Below are 21,111 nucleotides of genomic sequence, written 5' to 3'. Positions count from 1 at the left end.
TTGTTTTCCTCCCACTGAGGTGTAAGCTCCTGAGGGTGGGACCCATGCAGATATTGCACTTTCTTGTATCCCCAGCGCTTAGATCAGTACCTGGTACACTGCATGTAACCCAGTAAATACGGATTTGGTGAATGCACGCATTAGGACCCCAGGAGCACCCGTGCAGCTGCGGGAGCTGAGAGGAGGGGGGTGAGGAGGATCAGGGACGGGTCCCTGGAAGAGGTGCCGTTTGCCATGAGCCTCGAAGGCTGGGCAACGTGAGAGCTGGTGAGAAGGGCATGTGAAGTAGAGGGAACAGCATAAAGGAAGGAATGGAGATGGCAAAGCCAGGAGGGAGGGAGAGGCTTCTGAGCAGAGGTTAGACCAGCCGTGTGACCTTGGGCCAATAACCCAGCCCTGGGCCAGCATCTTTGCTCTGGGATCTAAGGATGTCTGCGGTTGGGGTGGGGACCTGTTAGGAGGCTGCTGGAGGGGCCCTGCCAACAGGGAGCGGAGGCAGGCTTCCTGCAGGGAACGGGGTGGACGGGTGAAGCAGAAGTGATCACAGTATTGGAGGACGTGCGTTTTCTTCCTTTCTTCGAAAAGCAAAGTTCTCGTGGTCAGAATCTTGCCACGAGCCCCTCATTTGGGAGCCCGCTCCTGGTTCCTGAGCCGTAGAGCTTCCTACGTGCGAGGCCTGTGATGAGAGCTTCATTTGTGTTTGTCATCCTGTCTAATCCACCCCGATTCTTTGCGGCAGCAACTATTTTTATTCCCATCAGGCAGATGAGGAAATGGAGGCCCAGAGAGGTTAAATTGTTTGCTCAAGGTCACACAGCTGGTGAGTGGCAGCCCCCTACTGTCTTACCACGTCACCTTCCAGCAGATATCAACAGAGGAGAGAAGTGAGTGAGGCCGTGCTGCTGTCACGGAGTGCTACTTACCACACGGCACTGGGGGCCCGGGACGCACCTAGGAGCCTGTCCAGGGGAGTGCTGGTGAGTGGGGAGGGTGGGGCAGCCATGCTGACCACCCAGTGGGATGTGTGGAAGAACCAGTCTGTGCAGGCTGGAGCAGGACTCATCCTTTTTGAGGAGTAGCAGTTAATTTACACTGCGGGGCGGGGATGTCTCTTTGGCAGAAAGCCACCTAAGCCAGGACCTGTTTCTTTGCCCAGTGGGATGCCCTATCCAAGGAGCGGGGGCCCTGGCTTCGGTGGGTGGCCGCTGACCGTGTGAGCACCTCAGCCGTCAGCCCCACGTGCAGACGGTGCCTTCTCCACTTTCATTAGCGCCCGTCTGTCTCTGGGCCCTGCTCCCCCAGGGTCCTTCCCGAGGCTCGGACGAGCTGCCTGCGTGGGATGTGTGCGGCCCCGAGCCTGGATGGGTCAGGCCGTGTTAGCCGTTGTGGCACACGGTGCATTTATCGTTTCCCCCCTTCCTCACGGTGGGTCCTACCTGGCCAGCAAGGAGACCATCCGATTTTTAGAGCTCCCATTATCAGTGCACGAGGCTGTTTTGTCCATGTTTTTCCAGAAACTTTGGGAAATGGAGCTGATTGACAGACTCAGCCCAGGGAGGTGGCATGGCGGGGGTGGCAGGGCCGGGGCTCGTTCCCTGGACCCATGCTGTCTTCTGATGCTATTTCCTTCCCGGACTGCAGTCGCTCCCTGCCACTGTTGGAGTTTTGCCTTTTTCGATGTACTACATGTACTAGGATTTACCTACTGTCTTCTTCAAAATGACTCGCATCTGTGAACATTGACATTATCTTCAGTATTACCATTTTTGAGCTCATGAGTTTGATGTATTTGTTTTTCCTAAAACACTTAAAAATGAATGTATAATAATTAAAAGACATAAAGAGTCAATTAAAAAATAGTTCATCTGTGCATCCTTCCTCTCCGGTGTTGTGTGTATCATGGCGTGGGGGAACATGCGTGGGGAGGGGGAAGTGTCTGACGTGTAGTCACGCAGACCTCACTGTGGTCCCTGGCCCTGCCACTTACAGCTGTGTGGCTTTGGGGAAATTACTCAACCTCTCTGAGCCTCAGTTTGTTTTTCCCAGATAGGCTTGCTGGAGGATTCAGTAATGCGTTGGATATAAGTATTTAGCTCTGGGCTCAACACATGGACGCTCTTCTCAGTTCCCGTCTTCATCTTCTACACCCTCCCTGAATTAGGGATCTCCAGAGAAACAGGACCAACAGGAGATCTGGGTGGATAGATAGACAGACAGACAGACAGACAGATACAAGTTTTGTTGTAAGGAAGGGCCTCATGGGATTATGGAGGCTGGCAAGTCCCAAGATCTGCAGGGTGAGCTGGCAGCTGGAGCCCCAGGAGAGCCAGTGGGTGTAGTTCCTTTGCGAAGGCTGGCAGCTCAAGACCCAGGAAGAGCTGAGGTTTCAGTTCAAGTTCAAGGGCAGTCAGCAGGAGGCTTCTCTCTTACTTGGGGGAAAGTCAGTCTTTTTGTTCTTTTCAGGCCTTCAACTGATGGGGTGAGGCCCACCCACATGCAGGAGGGCAGTCTGCTTTACTCAGTCTACCGGTTGAAATGTTAATCTCGTCTGGAAACACCCTCACAGACACACCGAGAGTAATGTTCGTCCAAACAGCGGGGCGGCCCATGACCCAGTCAAATTGACACATAAAATTAACCCTCCCCCTCTGCCAACACACTTTATTTTTTGATAAAAAATCATCCCCGGATAGCTCTGTGCTTGCTGACATGAGGTGCTGCCTGTCGTTGCCCCCTCATCTCCTCCTGCACCCCGTCTCTCTGCCCTGCTCTGGCGATTAACCACTGTGTCTAAGGAGGTACCCCTGACCCCTACACGCACAAGGGGATTCTTCTCTTGCCAGATCCTGGAGCAGGAACATTCCAGAACTGCACCCGTGTGGCCAGCTCTTCTATTCCCAGCCCAGGAAAGGGCCCGCCTGAATCTCCAGGGGCTTCTGTAGGGTTTTTCTGAGACCCACCCCAGAGAGCTGTGAGATGTGGAGACCGCACGTCTATGTGGCCAAGAGGCGACTCAAATGGCAGAAGACGTCCAAGTTTGGGCTTAGGACACTGTGTCCTGGCCCTTCAGCCCATCCCCTTTTCCTCCTGTGCCTCAGTTTACTTACCTGTAGAATGAGGGCACAGCAGTGGTTCTCTAAGTTACATCCAGTGTCAGAGGGAAATATTTGTATTTAGAAGTTAGAATAATACGGAAAAGAACAGAGAATAATATAGTGAATACCCATATTCCTACCATCAGAATTAGCCGTTGTTAACAATTCACCTGTTTCTTTCCAGTCTCTTTTGGGGAGTCCCCCGTACTGCCTGCCCCAGTCTTCCTCTCCAACCCCGGCCTCTCCATTCTGAGTCTGAATCTTGTGTATCTTTCTTGTATAATTCCCGACAAACACTTTCAAAAGTGCTTTTTCATCCCATATTCCATTGGAGCCTCACCATGACGGGGACACCATCAAAGACTGCTGGATGCTGTGGTTCTTCCGTGCCTCCAAAAGGTCCAGCCGAAGTGCAAGGCCTCAGCGTGTCCCATAAGGGGTTAGATAACGGAGGGGAACCCTCTGCTGTATCAGAGACACTGCCCCAGACTGTGCAGCCCTCCTGGAGGTGGTTACCAGGAGCCCTTCCAGCTTCAGTGCAGCGTCCCGGAGCCGAGGGAAAGTTCCGGGGTGAGCCGGGGGTGGGGATGTGGCCTGGCCTGTCACGTCCTGGCTGGCTGCTGCGTCTGCTGCTCACGGTTCTCAGCACTGCAGCATTTGTCATGAAGTGCTGTCCAGGGCCCCCAGCGGCCCTGCGAGGATGGAGTCTCACTCCCGTTACACGGAGCCGATTGAGGTGAGCGGCTGCAGAGATGCGGGCCGGCGCCAGGCCCGTGCTGGGGGCTGATACCGCTCCGTAGGGTCTGCTGTCTTCTGGCTGGGACATTGGACCGCCCCTTGCTGCAGGCCTGAGCGTGGCGAGGGTGCCTCCTTCCCGGGCAGCTGGAGGGTCAGGCTCTGTGCGTCCTCAGGCTGCCCTCACTGCTGCAGTGTCAGCCCCAAGTGCGCAGAGGAGGGACTTCCTTCAGAGGTGCAGAGGGCGCCCTGGTGGGGACTGGAAGATGTGCACAGGGCGAGTGGGGAAATCCATGGACCGGTCACCACCTGAAGACCGCCCATCGCTGCTCCCACACAGCTCTGAGCGCTTGAAATGCAGCTGGGCCGCGTGGGGTGTGCTGATATTTGGGATATGTTGGGTTAAGTAATCTGTATGATTAAGTTAATTTCACCTTAAAATTAAGTTAATTCTTTTTTAATAAGGCAGTTAGAAAATTTCCAGGGTGATTTGAGTTCTGTTGGGTTGGAGAGGGCTGCCCTGGGGCCTGTGTTGGCGCCCAGCCTGGCCCTGCCCCGTGCTGGGCACAGGGTACGAGGTGCCGTATTTCCAGCCCGGCCAGGGCGTTGCAGCGGCCACCTGTGGAAGGCTGGGGGACACGGGAGGGCCGTTGTCCGTTCCTGGGTTTGGACAGACGTCCTGTAGTGACGCGTGTTGTCATTGCAGCCCCGCACAGAGTGGTCTCTCTGCCCTGGGAACCCTCGGGCCCAGCCCATTCATTCCTCCATCCCGAATTTTTTTTTTTTAATTTTTAATTTTGGAATAATTTTAGATTTACAGGAATGTTACAAAGATAACACAGAGAGTTCCTGTATACCCTGCACTCGGCTTCCTCTGACGTTAACATCTTACCTAACTAGTACACTCGTCCAAACGGAGCGGCTGGCGTGGGCGCCTGACTGTTCACTCCCCTCTGGGCTGCTTGGATGGCGCCCGTCTTCCACCAGCTTCCTTCCCTGTTCTGGGATCCCAGCCAGGACCCACACTGCGCTTCTCTGTCCTGCCCCTCGGTCTGTCTGATCTGTGCAAGTTTTCTCCTTTGTTCTTGTTTCCACGGTGGGTTGTGTGCGCGTGTGCATGTGTGTGCGTGTGGGGGCTCAGTGCCCTCTGAAAACCTTTCTGGGGTCCAGAGCTGCTGCGTTAGGAGTCTGTCCAGCTCGGTGAGGGGCGTGTGGCCACAGGCGCCTTCTCTTACCCTCTCGTCTGGGTGTGTGTGCTTGTCTTCCCTCGGTCTCTGAAACGCTCTTGGCTCAGAGATCTCTCTTGAGGAGAGCACAGGTGCGTCTCCTGTGTCCTTGGTGCTGAGAGAGGTTTATTTCCGGCGCGCTTTCAAGGTGGCGTGACCCACCTCCAGGGGCCCTGCCAGCAGCTGGGTGGGTGCCTGTGGCGTTTGTGCCTTCCAAGCATCCTTGGTGTGTCTGGAGAGGCCGCTGTGCTGACCTGGCTCCAGAAAGACAGTGGGCGACAAATCGGAAGGTTTGGAGATGTCTGTTTTGGTGTGTTTCACACCATTGTGTTTTAACACCAGGCAGTTTTCACAGGGTTCCTTTTTTTTGTTTTTTAGAGGTATGCTTTTCAGTGAGGAAGATTGGCCCTGAGGTACCATCTGTTGCCAATCTTCCTCTCTTTTTTTCCCCCTAAGCCTCAGTACCTAGTTGTATATCATAGCTGTGGGTCCTTCTAGTTGTGGCATGTGGGACGCCGCTTCAGCACGGCCTGATGAGCTGTGCCGTGCCCGTGCCCAGATCTGAACCAGCAAAACCCTGGGCCACTGAAGCTGAGCGCACGAACTTAACCACTCGGCCACAGGGTCGGAGCCTACAGGTTTCCTTCTGAATACCCCAGAACATCGATGTTTCAGGGAGTTTCAGCAAATGGCGGGGAAGGAAGCAGGGTCGGGAGTGGCTGCTCTGTGCTGAGTGCAGCCAGGCCCGAGGCTCGGACAAGCCACGCAGGGGCGCTTCTCTGGGTCCTCCATCCCACCGTGAGCTCCCTGAGGGCAGCGCCGTGGGCTGCGCTCTGAAAGTGTGAGTTGGAATGTTCACCTGCTTAAGGTCCTGCAGTGGCTTGTCCGTGCCCTCAGAATAAACCCACGTTCCTTACTGAGGCTCCCGCACCTCCCACCTCGGCACCTGCCATCTCCTTGATCTTAGCACTTCCCATCTCCTTTGTTAAAAAGCCTTTTCCAGTTTTATTGAGCTATAATTGACATATAACATTCTATTAGTTTAAGGTATACAACATAATTTGATGTATGTTTGTATTGCAAAATGATTACCACAATAAATCTAGTTAACATCCATCCCACAGTTACAGTTTTTTTCCTTGTGATGAGAACTTTTAAAATCTACTCTGTTAGCGACTTACAAATACACAATACAGTGTTGTTAATATGGTCACTGTGCTGTGCATACATCTTATAACCAGACGTTAGCTCCTTTTGACCACTGTCACCCATTCCCTTCCTCCGCCTCAGGTAACCCCCAATCTGTTCTCTGTTTCTGTGAGTTCGTTTTTTTCGATTCCAGATGTAAGTGAAATCATACAATATTTGTCTTTCTCTGTCTGACTTTTCTCACTTAGCATAGTGCCCTCAGAGTCCATCCATGTTGTCAGAAATGGCAGGGTTTCATTCTTTTTTATGGCTGAATAGTAATCCATTATATCTACACACACACACCCCACATCGTCTTTATCCACTCATCCATCAACGGACACTTAGATTGTTTCCATGTGTTGACTTTGTGAATAAGGCTGCAATGAACATGGGGGAGCAGCTGTCTTTTGAGAGTGGTTGTATTTCCTTTGGATAAATACCCAGCAGTGGAATAGCTGGATCTTATGGTATTTCTCTTTTTAATTTTTGGAGGAGCCCCCATACTGTTTTCTGTAGTGTCTGTGCTATTCCCACCCACAGTGCACAAGGGTTCCCTTCTCTCCACGTCTTCTCCAACACTTGTTATTTCTCGTCTTTTGAATGATGGCAATTCTGACAGGTGTGAGGTGGTCTCTCATTGTGGTTTTAATTTGCATTTCCCTGCTGACTAGACTCATAATTTTTAAAAATCCCCATGAAAAGCCATTGGGGTGGTGGTTAAGCTTGGGGAGGTGGCTAAGAGCAGATGCTTTGGCCAGCACTGCCATCCCGAGTCCCACGGCTCCCATCGCACTGGCCTTTCTGTTCTTGGAGCGTGCCCAGCTGCTTCCGCCTTGGGGCCCTGCCCAAAGCCCCAGGTCTTTCCGTGCTGTCCCCTGAGCCACGTCTCAGATAACACTGATGGCACCCGCTCCCCTTCGCACCCTTCGTGCGGCACCCGCTCTGCTCGTATCCGCCCGCTCCCGTCTCACCTCAACCCAGGAGCCGTTGTTGTCCTGTGTCATGGGTGAGGAGCCCTGCGCTGACCCGGGGCACCGCCCCCCTCACCCAGCCCGCCGTCCTGTCATTGTAAGGCCCGTCTCTCTGTGAGAAGTCGTCTTAGATTTTACTGATCATTTGTTTGTGTGGCTGTCCGTCTTTCTTCCCTCGCCGCGCTGCAATGTCGGCTCCATGCGCACTGGGACGGTGGCTGGTTGTCCTCGCAGTTGGTGAGCCCTGATCGTAGCCTGATCGGGGCGGGACGGCAGCGTCTGGGAGCTGCTGTGTGCCAGCCTGGTGGGGTCGGCAGGGGGACAGGGCGCTTCCTCCTCACCAGAGTCCGCAGGAGTGTCGCCACTGATGTGGAATCATTTCCAGTCTATAGGGCAGTCGTGTAAGGCAGCTGTCTGTTGATCACTGAGGTTGTCTCCAAGTGTTCCAGCTCTCATTTGGTTTGCTTGTGGGGGTGTGTGCGGAGGTCTCCACCCTCAGGTCGTCCTTTCTTCTGCGCGCCTCAACTCTGTGGGTCTGGGACAGAGCCGGACTGGGGCCATGGCTTTGGCGTCTGGGCCCACTGTGCCTCTTGCGGTGGCTCCAGAGGGTAAATTCTCGTCTTCTCGCTGCAGGTCGTCGACCCGGCCGGAGGTGGCCAGCATAGAGCCGCTGGGCCCGGACGAGCAGCAGTGCTCCCAGAAAGCAGTGGTGCAGGCCCGCCTGTCCCAGCCCGCCCGCCTGACGAGCATCATCTTCGCAGAGGACATCAGTAAGGACTTCGGGGGCCCTGTGTGACCCCGGTGGGACGAGAGATGGGAAATACCCCTCTGAGACCTCCAGCCACAGGGCCTGCCTGAGCCCATGGCGGTGCTTTCTGGGTCTCTTGTTGGGTGGAGGGTGCCAGGCAGGGCTGGGGGCACTGAGCAAGCAGCACGCTCCCTGAGGCTCCGGCCAGCACCTTGTGCTGGGTCCCTCTTACAGAAGTGGGCTTTCATTTCCAAATTGTTACTTGTTACCCAGACACTCTGTAATGGGTAGCGGATCAAAATGAAGAGAGTTGTTGCAATCCTTTCACTTCCGCATATTAATTTGCCATATGGTGCTTGTAAAATGCGTAGAGAACAGCAGAGAAAATTTCCTGTTGTGCTTTACCCCACTAATGTGGTACAGAAAGTTTCCCAATTCGTTGTAGAATTATTTTTAACGCCTGCAGAATAGTCTTTGCAGGAGGTTGTCCCATAAGCGTCCCCTTATATTGGCAGCTGGATTGCTTTCAGATGTTTGTGTCAGTGTTCTATGGAAAAATAAATGGCTTTTTATTTTATATTTTTTAATGCAGGTGCTTTATAACCTCAGTACAGTTTCCACCTTTCTGTTCTGTTCTCAGTTGTGTAAAGAGAAAAAGAGAAGTGGGTTGTTCATGTCACTTAGAGTAGGTGAGCCATGCGTATGGATTAGGCACATGTCTGAATCAGGCTTTAATTTAAACCAAGCTGAAGGATTACATCTGAAGGAAGATAGACTGCCAAAACATTAGAACTGAACTTATCAAAAATTAATAATTTTGAAGTGAAAAATAACTCTTGTTATGCAGAGAACAGTTTGGGGTTCGTTTAAGTTTCGTCCTGCCAGGGAGGGCTCCCCGTTTTCCTGGGTCGCCCCGAGGAGTGTTGTAAGGCTTTTGATACGTGGGGCTGTGTTGCTGTCTAACTAGATGCCACGGACAGGGCACGGGTGGTTTGACGTGGTACCTGGAGAGCCGTCAGAGTGAGTTTGTCACGCGCTGCTGTTTTCACATTCGCATATCCTCCCGATTGTGTCCATTCGTATATCTTCTTTGTGGGCGTTAAACAGTCTGGGCGCGGCTTCGTCCTGTAGTGGTTGATGGTCCTGTGTAAAACTCCAGTGTAGACAGACGCTTTGTGCTCTCGGGTCGATATCCGGCAGGCTGTGTCAGCACAGGTGTCGCAGCAGTAGTCCCCTTGGATGCTCGCTCATCGTGCCGTGGCCCTTGGCCTTTAGCTCAGTGGTCACACCCTGAACAAAGCTCGGTTTTCCGGGAGGGGTATTTTGCACCCAGCTTTAAATGCTGCTGCTCACTTTGGGGAAAGGCAGGACGGCAAGTGCCTTACAGCCCTCTCTCCGGGGGCGGGCCTACCTTCACAAGGGCCGTGCGTGACCGCTCCTTGGCTCCCAGAGAGCTGGGCTCCTCCAGCCCCATCCTCTGGGGGTCTGTTGGTCGCTCTGCTCTTTGCCAGAGTGGACGATGGCCTGGTCTGTGAGGCCCCGGAGGTGGGGTGGCAGTCAGGGCGCCACCCTCCACACTGACCTCTCCGTTCCCGTCCCTCCAGCCACCGGCCAGGTCCTGCGCTGTGACGCCATCGTCGACCTCATCCACGGCATTCAGATCGTCTCCACCACCCGCGAGCTCTACCTGGAGGACTCCCCGCTGGAGCTGAAGATCCAGGCCCTGGACTCCGAAGGTGAGCGCGTCTCCCTGGCGGTCTCTCCCGCCTTGTGTCCGGGCCTGCTGTCCTCCGCGGAGGGCTGCTCCAGCCAGAATGGGTCATTGGTGTTGGGGGAGATGTGGAAGAGGTCGAGAGCACCTCTGCGTGGACCCCGGGCCTTCCATGGCCGCTGCCCGTGCGCGCTGGCCTCTGCGCAGGGCCTGCGTGTCGAGAGCGCAGCAGCGCCTGGGATGGCTCTGCACCTGTGCACTGCGACCGTGCTTGCTCAAGAAGGTTTTTGGCGTAGGGGTCAGAATTGGCCACCCAGAATGTGTCTCTTTGCCTTGACTATTTTGAAGAGTGACTGGCTATGACAGAAACTTTGACCTCCCCATGACTGCCTGAAATAACTTAAAATAGAAGGGCCTGTTCCAGGAGGGCGCCAACAGCATCAGAGAACTGCCATGTCATGTGAGCATCTCTCAGGTCACCTTGTCTGTGGTTGGTCCGTTGATGTCTCCATCTCCATGTAAACTGCCTTCCACCCCCTTGAAGTCCCAAACCACCACCCCCAACGTCCTCCCTTCTCGTTGGCTGAAGACGGTGTTTCTGAGTGCCTCCACCATCGTGGCGAGCTGATCAGCTTCCCCGATGTCTCCCGCGCAGGCCTGTTAGAAGGCTGTGTCTGATTTCCTCCTGTTGTTCTGTCTCACGTCAATTTAATAAATAGCCCGGCCAGAAGGACCCCGAGGGTAGAGGATTTGTTGTCCTCCGCCCCTGTGTTGGGAAGCCAGCATCTGGGTGTCCAGGCCATGAAGGGAAGTGGGGAGAGGCTCCCCAGGTCCCCACGCTGTCGCCGGTGGGAGGCGTTCTCCTCACTTGGCTTGCAGGGCTGGTGTTGGCTCCCTGACCGAGACTCCAGTGTGTGTGTGTGTGTGTGGTAGACTGCAGAGTGTGTGTGCGTGTGTGTGGTAGACTGCAGAGAGAGAGTGTGTGTGTGTGTGTGGTAGACTGCAGAGTGTATGTGTGTGTGTGTGTGGTAGACTGCAGAGTGTGTGTGTGTGTGTGTGTGTGAGGTAGACTGCAGAGTGTGTGTGTGTGTGTGTGTGTGTGTGTGTGTGTGTAAGGTAGACTGCAGAGTGTGTGTGTGTGTGTGTGTGTGTGGTAGACTGCAGAGTGTGTGTGTGTGTGTGGTAGACTGCAGAGTGTATGTGTGTGTGGTAGACTGCAGAGTCTGTGTGCGTGTGGTAGACTGCAGAGTATGTGTGTGTGTTAGACTGCAGAGTGTGTGTGGGAGGGGTAGACTGCAGAGTGTGTGTGTGTGTGTGGTAGACTGCAGAGTGCGTGTGTGTGTGTGTGTTAGACTGCAGAGTGCATGTGTGTGTGTGGTAGACTGCAGAGTGTGTGTGTGTGTGTGGGTAGACTGCAGAGTGTGTGTATGTGTGTGGTAGACTGCAGAGTGCGTGTGTGTGTGTGTGTTAGACTGCAGAGTGCATGTGTGTGTGTGGTAGACTGCAGAGTGTGTGTATGTGTGTGGTAGACTGCAGAGTGCGTGTGTGTGTGTGTGTTAGACTGCAGAGTGTGTGTGTGTGTGTGGTAGACTGCAGAGTGTGTGTGTGTGTGTGGTAGACTGCTGAGTGTGTGTGGGAGGGGTAGACTGCAGAGTGTCTGAGTGTGTGTGTGTGGTAGACTGCAGAGTGTATGTGTGTGTGTGTGTGGTAGACTGCAGAGTGTGTGTGTGTGTGTGTGGTAGACTGCTGAGTGTGTGTGGGAGGGGTAGACTGCAGAGTGTCTGAGTGTGTGTGTGTGGTAGACTGCAGAGTGTATGTGTGTGTGTGTGTGGTAGACTGCAGAGTATGTGTGTGTGTGTGTGATAGACTGCAGAGTGTGTGTATGTGTGTGGTAGACTACAGAGTGTGTGTATGTGTGTGGTAGACTGCAGAGTGTGTGTGTGTGGGGGGCGGGGCCAGGACCTCTCTGTGGCCTGCACCCCACCCTTCACTTCTTCCGCAGAGTTGGACGTCATCCTGTCTGGGTGGCGCCCTTTCTTGGAGGGCCTGCTCTGGGGGTGGCGTGGTGTCTTGGCTGTAGGCTGACCTCTTGGTGACGGAACGAAGGGGAAATGTGTAGGTTGAGGTTCTTGTTGAAAAAGGAAGTCAGGCAAAAGACGCCTCCAGACGAAGGATCTTCCAAAGCCTCGAGTCCACACCTGGTCTCTGAAATCTTCCGGCCCGCTCGAGGCCCACCCCCTTTTTCAAACTTCTAGATCAGGGTTTCTCAGCCCAGGTAGTGCTGCCGTTTGGGGCCGGAGAGTTCTTCATGGTGTGAGGCCGTGCAGTACGTTACGGGGTGTTCAGCAGCATCCGTGGCCTCTGCCCACTGGGTGCCAGTAGAACCCCCAAGTCGTGACAACCCCAAACACTCCAGCCCTGCCCGATGTCCCTCGGGGGCAAAGTCACTGTTCTGGAGTGTCTCTCAGATCCTTTCTCCTTCCCTGTGTTCGTGCGTCGGAGAAGCTGCCTCACTCTCTCAACCGTGTTCTCATCTGTGAAATTCAGCCTGACGCTTACCTGGGGCTCTGAGGGTTTGGTGATAAGTGTGTGGAGGGCTTAGTGCTGGGTGGCGTGTGGCGGGCGCTAAGTCAGCCAGGTCATGTTGAGCACTTTCTACCTCCTGGGCCTTCTGCCAGGTCCTGGGGGTGCCACAGGGAAAGGACGGGCCTGGCCTCTGCCACCGGAATCTCGGGCCGTGGGGGAGGTCTGCTACATGTGGCTCAGTAGATGCTGTTAGTAATCAAATTGGATGCAAAATGTGAAGGGACCACGGAGTTGGGGGAGCCACCCCCGGGGAAGGCTGGAGGACAGAGGTCAGCATGGTTTCTTAGGAGACATGATGTGTGACGGAGCCTTGAGTCATGCAGGTTTGCCAGGCGGGGAAAGCCGTTTTGTTCTTGGTGACTGAAGCTTGCAAGGGGGTGGGAGGCAGAATGTAAAGGGCCCTGCGTGTCAGATGTGGGCTTTGCACCTGGTCTGAAAGCAGAGGGAGCTGAGGGAGGGGTTTGTGCATCGAGAGGCTGGGGGCTCCCCTGAGGGACTCTGGAGGGGTCACTCACTATTCTTGGGAACAAGAGATCAAAGTCTGAGGCCACACTGGTGCCAGGCACTCCTTACATGTTCTCACTCATTTCATGCCAGATGATGAGACTGAGGCACAGGGAGAGAGTACACACACACACACATGTGTAGGGAAAGACATGTAGTCAGTGTGTAGCAGAGCCAGAACCTGAGCTCCAGCCTGCTCCAGAGTCCTCTCTTGGCCAGGGGTCGGTGAACTTTGTGAACAGCCGGAGAGCTAATCTCCTGGGCTTTGCCGGCTCCACGGTCTCTGCTGCAGGAACCCGGCTCTGCCTTTGTCGCTGTCAAGAGAGGAAATGAGTGCGTGTGGCTGCGTCCTAATAAAACGTTATTTGTAGAAACAGGCGGTGGGCCAGATTTGGCTCGGGGGCCATCATTTGCCAGCCCCCGCTCTTGACTACTCTGTTCTATACTTTCCCACCTTAGGTCACTTTTTAAAAAAGATTTATTTTGATCAAGATTTACATACCTTGAAATTTATCCATTAAAATCGTACGATTCAGTGGTTTTTAATATATTCACAAAGTTGTGCAACCATCACCACTATCCACTTCTAGGAATCTTCATCGCTACAGAAAGGAAGCCCATGCCCCTTAACAGGTGCTGCCCATTCTCCCCTCCCTCCGGCTCCTGGCACCACCCACCTACTTTCTATGTGGATCGATTTGCCGAGTATGGACATTTCATATAAACTGAATCATGCAATAATGTCTTTTGTGGCTGGCTTTTGCTGAGCATGTTTTCGAGGTTCATCCACGTTGTAGCATACCTCGGTCCTTCATTCCTTATTACGATCAGATAATATCCCGTTGTATGGATAGACCACGTTTTGTTTATCCATTCATCAGTTGATGGAAATTGGGTTGTTTCCACCTATTGGCTGTTGGGAATAGGGGTGCTGTGAACACTCTTGGACAAGTGTTTGTGTGGACAGAGGTGTCCCTTTCTCTTGGGTGTACACCTACGAGTGGAATTGCTGGGTCACAGGGTGACTGTATGTGTCATTGCTTTGAGGCAGCTCTGGGGCTGGTTTCCACTGCGGCTGTGTTATTTAACATTCCCACCAGCGGTGCATGAGGGTCCAGTTTCTCCACATCCTCGCCAACACTTGTTATCGTCTGTCTTTTTTATTATAGTTAAGCCCTTTTCATTTTCCGCCTGGGTGTGCGTGGAGATGTCAGGAGCGGGAACGGGCCTGCTCCCGGCTTCCTGTGCAGGACAGATGCTCAGTGCCCTTGACAGGCCCCGGGGCATCCCCTTCCATTCTCCTCCCACCCCTCAGGTTCCGCTGGCACGTTTGGGCAATTCCAGAGCAGGCGGTCGGGCTCCGCCAGTGGCCTGCACAGCTGGATGGTCACGGACAGACCAGGTTGAGACTCACTTTGCAGCAAGCGTGGCCATCAGTCCTTCCTCGTCATTCACTGTGAGGGTGGCGCACTGTCTCCTCGGTCTTCCCTGCCACACGTACTAGGACCTCATTCATCCCTTCTTCTTTCTGAGCCTGTGTCCTCTTTGCTGGTCAGACTGTCCTGTGTAGAGATGAACTTGACCGTGTAACCTGTGAGGCCCCTGCAGTCTCAGAAGGGATGTCCCTTATCTAGATTGGTGGGCGTTTGTCCGAAAAGATCTTGCTTGTGGCTCAGAACATGTTGTTGGTGCCCTGTGTGGGCAGGCCCTTTCCAAGTACAGTCTTTACCCCCGAAGGGTGGATGGTTTCATGCTCTTTGTAAAGACAAGCAAGCTGAGGCCCAGAGACCGTAAGTAACTTGCCCAAGGTCACACAGCTCATGGGTGGCAGAGCAGGGCTGGAACTCAGGGTATCTGACTCTGTTGCTTCAGCTGCTGTCTGCTTGGCCACACTGCCTGCCCCCTACTGCTGCGTTTTTCCTGGGTTTTGGGGGTCCTCTGCTCAGGGCTGGGGTTTGCCTTCTTGGCCTGAGGCTGTCTGCAGAGGCCTCGCTAGAGTTAATTTTTCACAGTTGTCCCGCAGCACACACACATGCCCACACAGACTTCACCACTGGCAGAACTGGGCTGGCTCAGGGTCACCAAAGATGCCCCTCCTTCCGTTGCCTCATGCCCGGTATCCTGCTCAGAGCACCTTCCACCTCCTTCCTGGTCTCTGCTCTCAGAAGCCTGGTCCCTCTGGCCCTCCCTCTCGGATGCCTCCTCCAGGGAGGTCGCCCTGCCTGCCCAGGGTGGGATCCGCTCCCCTATGCTGAGATCCCCCCGGCGGGTCCCCGGGTCCAGGGCATTTCACTCTGTGTTGTCTAGTTCAGCACCTGGGGGGCAGCACTGGAGGCACTGCGTTCTTCTGGACTCATCTGTGCTTGACGCTGGACTTTGGGCCCAGCAGGCGAATGTCTGTTAAGTTGAATTGCTTCGTGTTTTCCTGCTGCCCTTCCAGGACCAGGACGGGAGGTATGCCCTCCCGAGACTGGACCCCTGAGTTTTCTGGGTTTTCCTGTTAATGTTAGCACTTGGCTGTGAGCCTTTGAAGTGAGGGCTCTGTCGCACACAGTAGGTGCTAATAGCTACTTTTTGAATTGAAAAAGCAAACCTTTAGGCCGAAGTTTCTTGAAAACATCTCCGTTCCCCCAACCCTGCAAACTCCTGCTGCAGTGTGGGTCTTGGAGCCTGGTTTCTGCGAGGGGTGCCGTCCTCACTCACCCTCCCCCCGGCTGGTGCTGGGGTCACAGTGACTGAGCCTCTGTGGTTTATTTTGTCACCCTGAAGTCAGTCCCTTCTTCCTGCCCACGGAGCCAGCTTCACACAGGGCCTCTTGCTCAGGAGGGCCCCAGGCTTGGCTTCATGCTCACAGGTACCTCCTTCCTGAAATTTTTAATAGATTTCGCTTGTGTTTTGTGATTGGCGTCCAGTGGGACGGGGGAGCATGCACCGGGGACTTGGAGCCTCAGTAATTGGAGGTCATGCTCCCCGTCACCTCCCTGCCTCCTGGGATGGGTTCTCGGCCACCTGCTGCTCCCTGTACCCTGATGTCCTGGGCCCTGTCCAGCCTGTCCCTCCCATCCTTGCTGGGGGTCTGGGAGGGAGGGTTGGGTGCATGTGCCCCAGGGATGTTGGGATGGAGTATGGTGGTGGCTGTCCCCCCCGGGCTGGCAACACCACTGCAGATCTGGTCTGGAGGCTGTGTCTTGGCCAGAACGAGCCTCTCTCCCACCCTCGTCCAGGAACCTAGCCCATCCTGGTGTGCAGGCTTACCAGGGCTTTGTAGGAGAGGAGTGTCAGCACACGTGGGAAGGAGAGGTGCCTGACGCAGTTTCCCAGGCCTGCCCGCTGCGATGTGGCGTGCTGGTCCAGCAGGAGGGGAACCCAGTAGATGGCAGCCCCAGATTGTGGCCCAGATTGCAGGATGGGGTGTGGGTGCCTCTGAGGATCTGTGCTCACCCTGGCATGTCCCACACCCCACGACAGCGCTCCCTCGGGCCAGCTCCATGCCTGGGGGCCTCCTCTATCTCCTTCCAACCTTCCCAAGTCTGACTTGCTCTCTTCTAGCACTTTCCCTGGCCTCTTTTTTTTTTTCCTTAGGGAGATCAGCCCTGAACTAACTACTACCAATCTTCTTCTTTTTGCTGAGGAAGACTGGCCCTGAGCTAACTTCCATGCCCATCTTCCTCTATTTTATATGTGGGATGCCTACCACAGCATGCCTTTTGCCAAGCGGTGCCGTGTCCGTACCCAGGATCCAAACTGATGAGCCCCGGGCTGCCGAGAAGCGGAACGTGTGAACTTAACCGCTGCGCCACCAGGCCGGCCCCCTCCCTGGCCTCTTAATGAGGGGCCCCACATTTTCATTTGCATGGAGCCCTGCAAATTATGTAGCTAATCCTGCAAGTTGGTGAAATTTATGGAAGCCAAGGACACTTTCTGCTCTGGGAATTATCACGCATTCGTCTCTTCTTTCCCATCTGAACATGGCAGACCTGCAGGGCAGATGGGGTGGGGCAGCAAAGATGCAGAACGGCAGAGCTCTATGCATGGCCCCTGAAATGGAGGAGAGCAGGGCTCCTGTTGCTTTTTGCCACATGAAGAGAGCAAGCAGGTCCCCCCGCCTCAGCCTCCTCGTCCTCAGAAGGCTGCCGTGAGGTCCTTGCATCTTTGCATTTTTGTTTGCTCAAAGTCATTCATTGCACACCTACTGTGTGTCACGCCCTGCTGCGGCACCACAGAGGATTCAGAAATAAATGGGACAGTCCCTGTTCTCTGAGTCACAGCGAGTGAGAGCACTCAAACAGTGAGCGTGCTGCATGCGGGGGAGCGCGTGTGCGGGCCCTGAGGGCACGGCCCACCTGCCATGGGGCCAGGTGCTCACAGGTTCGGTTCTGTGGGGAAGAGACCATAGGGTCCCTGCAGCTGCCTCCCTCAGTTTCCACCTTGTCCCATCGCCCTTTGGACCCTGTGTTGCTCACTGTCCACCGAGGAAGGAGCTGGGCGAGTTCTCTTGGCGGGTGGGTGTCCTGGGTCCTCCCTCGGACCTCTGCGAAGAAATCTCCATCCACAGTAGACGTGGCTTGTCTTCCCTTCTTCTGTTCAGTTGCCCAAGTCGATGGAAAGACATCCAGGGAGCTGTAAGGAGTGGCCTCCTTTCATAATAGATGCCCTAAAAGGTAATGGCAAAGACAGCCCGATTTCCTGGAGCTTTCGCTAAGCACTGTTTCATTTGGCCTCTGAGATCTCACAGGTGGGCTGGGGCAGGATCCCAGGCCCGTCTGGCTCTAAATGTCTTGCCCTTTGCTCTGTAGAAAGAATGTTTCTAGGCCCCAGATGCTCTGTTTTGGAGGCTGGCCAGGCAGGGAATATACATGATGGAGATGGAGTGGGTGTGGGACAATGGGGTGTGGTGGGGAGTGTGGCAAAACTGAGAGCATGATCCTTCCTAGAGAGGCTGGTGAGCCAGCTGCTGGTCAACCGAGGGAATAGGACCCACGTGGCTAGATCGTCAGACTTTTCAAGAGAACTTGGAAGTTGCATTTATATGTTGCATTTCTGAATTTGAAATAATGAGAACTAATTAAAAAATGTAAAAGCAGCATTACCTAGGTAAGATGCAAACAAGAAACCCAGAGCCCCCAGCAGACCAGCCTTTGAGCCACCACTTTTCATCTCCTGCCTAGTTCCCGGTGTCCATGTGGAATCAGGCACTGGACTTAGACTAAGAAGGTGTTCGCAGAGTGTTTAGGTCCCGCTCCTCTAAGAATCGTTGCGCAGTCACCACTGGGCGCCCTGGACCTGACCTCCTGTCAAAAAGCGTGTGGACAGCAAGCCAGGACCTCAGAGCCGAGCCCGCCGTGCGTGGCTTTCCATCCCCTCCACCCTGGGTCCCCGGGAGCCTCAGCGTCAAGGCCAAGAGTCAAGAGTGGTTGTGTGAAACCAGATGGCTGGGGGTCTGCCCCCTCCTCGCGGTTTCCTCGCCTCCCCAGGGAGGTGGGGGTACGAATGACTCAGGTCTTGGGAGCCCTGCCTACACTGTAAAGTGCTTGTAGACGTGAGGGTGATGGTGCGCCACGCTGAGCCCGCGTGCAGTCAGAGGCAGGAGGTGCAGCGGGAAGGAGAGCAACATTCGCCTGAGGCAGGCCTGGGTTCACCTCCTGGCTCAGGACCTCACAGTCACGTGACCCGACCCTTTAAGCCTCGGTTTCCCTTCCCGAGTGGAGGCACGACACCTGCTTTGCAGGGGCTGGCGCTGAGTGTATTTCCCCTTCCCTCGGTGCCCTGGGGAGTTAACGCCAGTGCATTTCTGCCCCCATCTGCTCCTACAGGCAACACCTTCAGCACTCTGGCCGGGCTGGTCTTTGACTGGACGATCGTGAAGGACACGGAGGCCAGCGGGTTCTCAGATTCCCACAACGCACTGCGGTGAGAGGCGCCTCGCTTTGGAGGGAAGCGGGAAGGGGTCGTCATGGGCTCTGTGCGGGCCGGGGCCTTCACCGTCATTGTCATCGTCGCTGTCAGCGAGGAGCCAGGACGATTCCCAGGGTGGGGGCTGACATCCCCATGACAGATGAGAGAGCAGGGTTCCAGGTCCCGCAGCTGTGTGGGAACCTGCTGCTTCTGCAGCCCACGGGGTGTTTCTCTGGGGGACCGTTGAGGCTCGGATGTCCAGCTGCGGAAGAGAGAACTCGTCCCAGATGACAGACGCTGTCACGGGGTCGGGGGAGGGCTGCTGTGGCCCCAGAGGGCAGCCCTCCCATTGGGGTAAGTTAAAGGGGGGACAGGTTTCGGCTGAGGGGGCATTCTAGTTGTGATGGCACTTCACAGATACGGGAGGCTGTGTCCCCAGCAGACAGCCTCCTTATGACATAGAATCCTTTCATGTCTTGACTCGTTCAGTGCTGTCAGCAGCCGTGCGGGCTTACATACCACTGTTTTCTCCACTTTTCAGAGGTGGAAACAGGTTTAAGCCACTTGTCTCTGGTTGGTAAGTGGTGGACTGGAATTGGAGCTCAGACTTGTATAAATCTTCACTGTCCACTATGGTAGCCACTAACCCCATCCTTGCTGTTTAGATTTAAACTGGATAAAGTGAAAAGGCCAGCTCAGATGCACAGGCCACATTTCCAGCGCTCGTTGGCTCTGTGGTCAGTGGTCACTGCGTTCCGGACAGAGCAGAGGCAGAGCGTCTCCATCATTGCAGAGGGTTCTGTGGGCCAGTGCTGGTGCACACCCCAGGTCTGGGCTTCTATCCCGTGCTATGCTGCATTGCCTCAAGCGTTATAAATTTTAAAGAGTATAGTCTCTTTTGGGAGAGGAAGACTTAATTTTTAAAAAAATTTTGCAGTCATTTTCAGCCTACAGGAAAGTTGCAAGTATAGTAAAAAAGTGGTTTCCTTGAACCGTTTGAGAGCAAGTTGTCAACCTGCTACCCCATCACCCCAGTGATCTTCACGTGCGTTTACTACCACTAAGGACGTCTTCCTGCATGTCCCTGAGACAGTCATCAAGATCAGGAAGTTAACACTGACGCCCACGGTCATTAGACCTCGTTCAAGTTTTGCCACTTTATCCCAATCTAGCCTTTGCAGCAAAAACCCAGCCCAGAGTCACCCCTTGCGTGTCGTCCTGTCTCTTTCAGTTGCCATCTGCCTGGGACAGTTTCCTGGTCTTTCTCTGACTTTCATGACCTTGACACCTGTGAGGATTATAGTCCAGCTGTTTTGGAGAACGTCCCTCATTTCAGGTTTATCTGATGTTCCGACCTGATGGGACTCAGAGCTTTGCATCTTTGGCAGGAATATCACAGAGCTGAGATTCTGTGTTCTAATTGCACCTTATCACAATTTCGTGGGTCCATCACTGATGACGTTCACGGCTCACTTGGGTGCGGTGCTGTTTGTCAGAGTGCCCCACTGTGAAGTCACTTTCTCACCCGCTTTGCAATTAATAAGTATTTTGTGGGGAGTTATGAATCTGTTCATTTATCTACACCTTTAAAAGTCCAGCTCGGGGCTCTAGGAAACATCCAGGCTTAGCGTTCGGCTGTCTCTACAGTAGACATCCTCACGGCCTCCTGGGTCAGACCTCTTATGAGGCTGCGACCATCAGCCTCTGTCTTCTGGACAAGCTCTGGAATTTCTGGTGTCTCGTAAAGCCAGGACTACGCGCTTTACAGTCAAAGAGACCTGGATCTGGGCCCGGCCTCAGCCACAGCAGGTAACCCATCTGAGCATCACCTTCCTCCTCTTTCAGACGGAGGAGCTTGCCGTGCCCCCTCGGAAGGCAGCTCAGTGGGTTCCCGCACTGACTGGCGTGCAGAGCCCCTTTCTGGGCCCGGCTCACATGAGATGTTCAGGGAATGCTGGTTCCCTGCCCCTTTCTGCACCGCTCAGCCCACTTCCTGCCCTGGCAGCCCCCTAAGCTTTCATGCACTTGGTACATCAGCTGAATGTTAATGGAAATCCAAGGCGCTTGGTACGTTGGAACCAGTGTCCTGGATTTTCATTAAATTCAGCATGTGATTTATCAGGAGATACATCACGCTGTCGTGGGCGCCCGGCAGATCCTGGGGAGAATGAAACACATCCAGTGGATTGCTCTTGTTTGGGCAGAACCGCGGGCTGATTTGTAACTCGCACACTGCCAGGGAGAGACTGTACCCAGAGGGCCCTTGAGCCAGCCTGCGTAGCAGCCCACGCTCTGCGGAGGGGCCCATCCCGACTTCCCTCCACCTGGGCTGCCCCCCACAGTCTCACCCCAGGGAGGATAAGATGGGACGCCACTCCTGATGGTTGAGGCGGGTCATTAGGAATCATTTCCCAGAGTCAGGAGCCAGCCCGGGGGGGTGGGCTGGAAC

At 54.5% G+C, this 21,111-nt stretch overlaps 1 protein-coding gene across 2 annotated transcripts in view; it reads left to right on the top strand.

Moving 5' to 3' along the window:
- The window catches only part of NUP210 (nucleoporin 210), a 110,680-nt gene that overhangs the window by 8,494 nt on the left and 81,075 nt on the right, over positions 1-21,111 (top strand). For both annotated transcript variants that reach the window (XM_070574585.1, XM_070574586.1), the window contains exons 2-4: positions 7,852-7,988; positions 9,571-9,702; positions 18,581-18,677. In XM_070574585.1, coding sequence (XP_070430686.1) covers positions 7,852-7,988; positions 9,571-9,702; positions 18,581-18,677 — 366 coding nt within the window. The remainder of the gene's footprint in view (positions 1-7,851; positions 7,989-9,570; positions 9,703-18,580; positions 18,678-21,111) is intronic.

The sequence above is a fragment of the Equus przewalskii genome, chromosome 15 (assembly GCF_037783145.1).
Source record: "Equus przewalskii isolate Varuska chromosome 15, EquPr2, whole genome shotgun sequence".
NCBI classification, from domain to species: Eukaryota; Metazoa; Chordata; class Mammalia; order Perissodactyla; family Equidae; genus Equus; species Equus przewalskii.
This window is presented reverse-complemented; position numbering and strand designations above follow the sequence as displayed.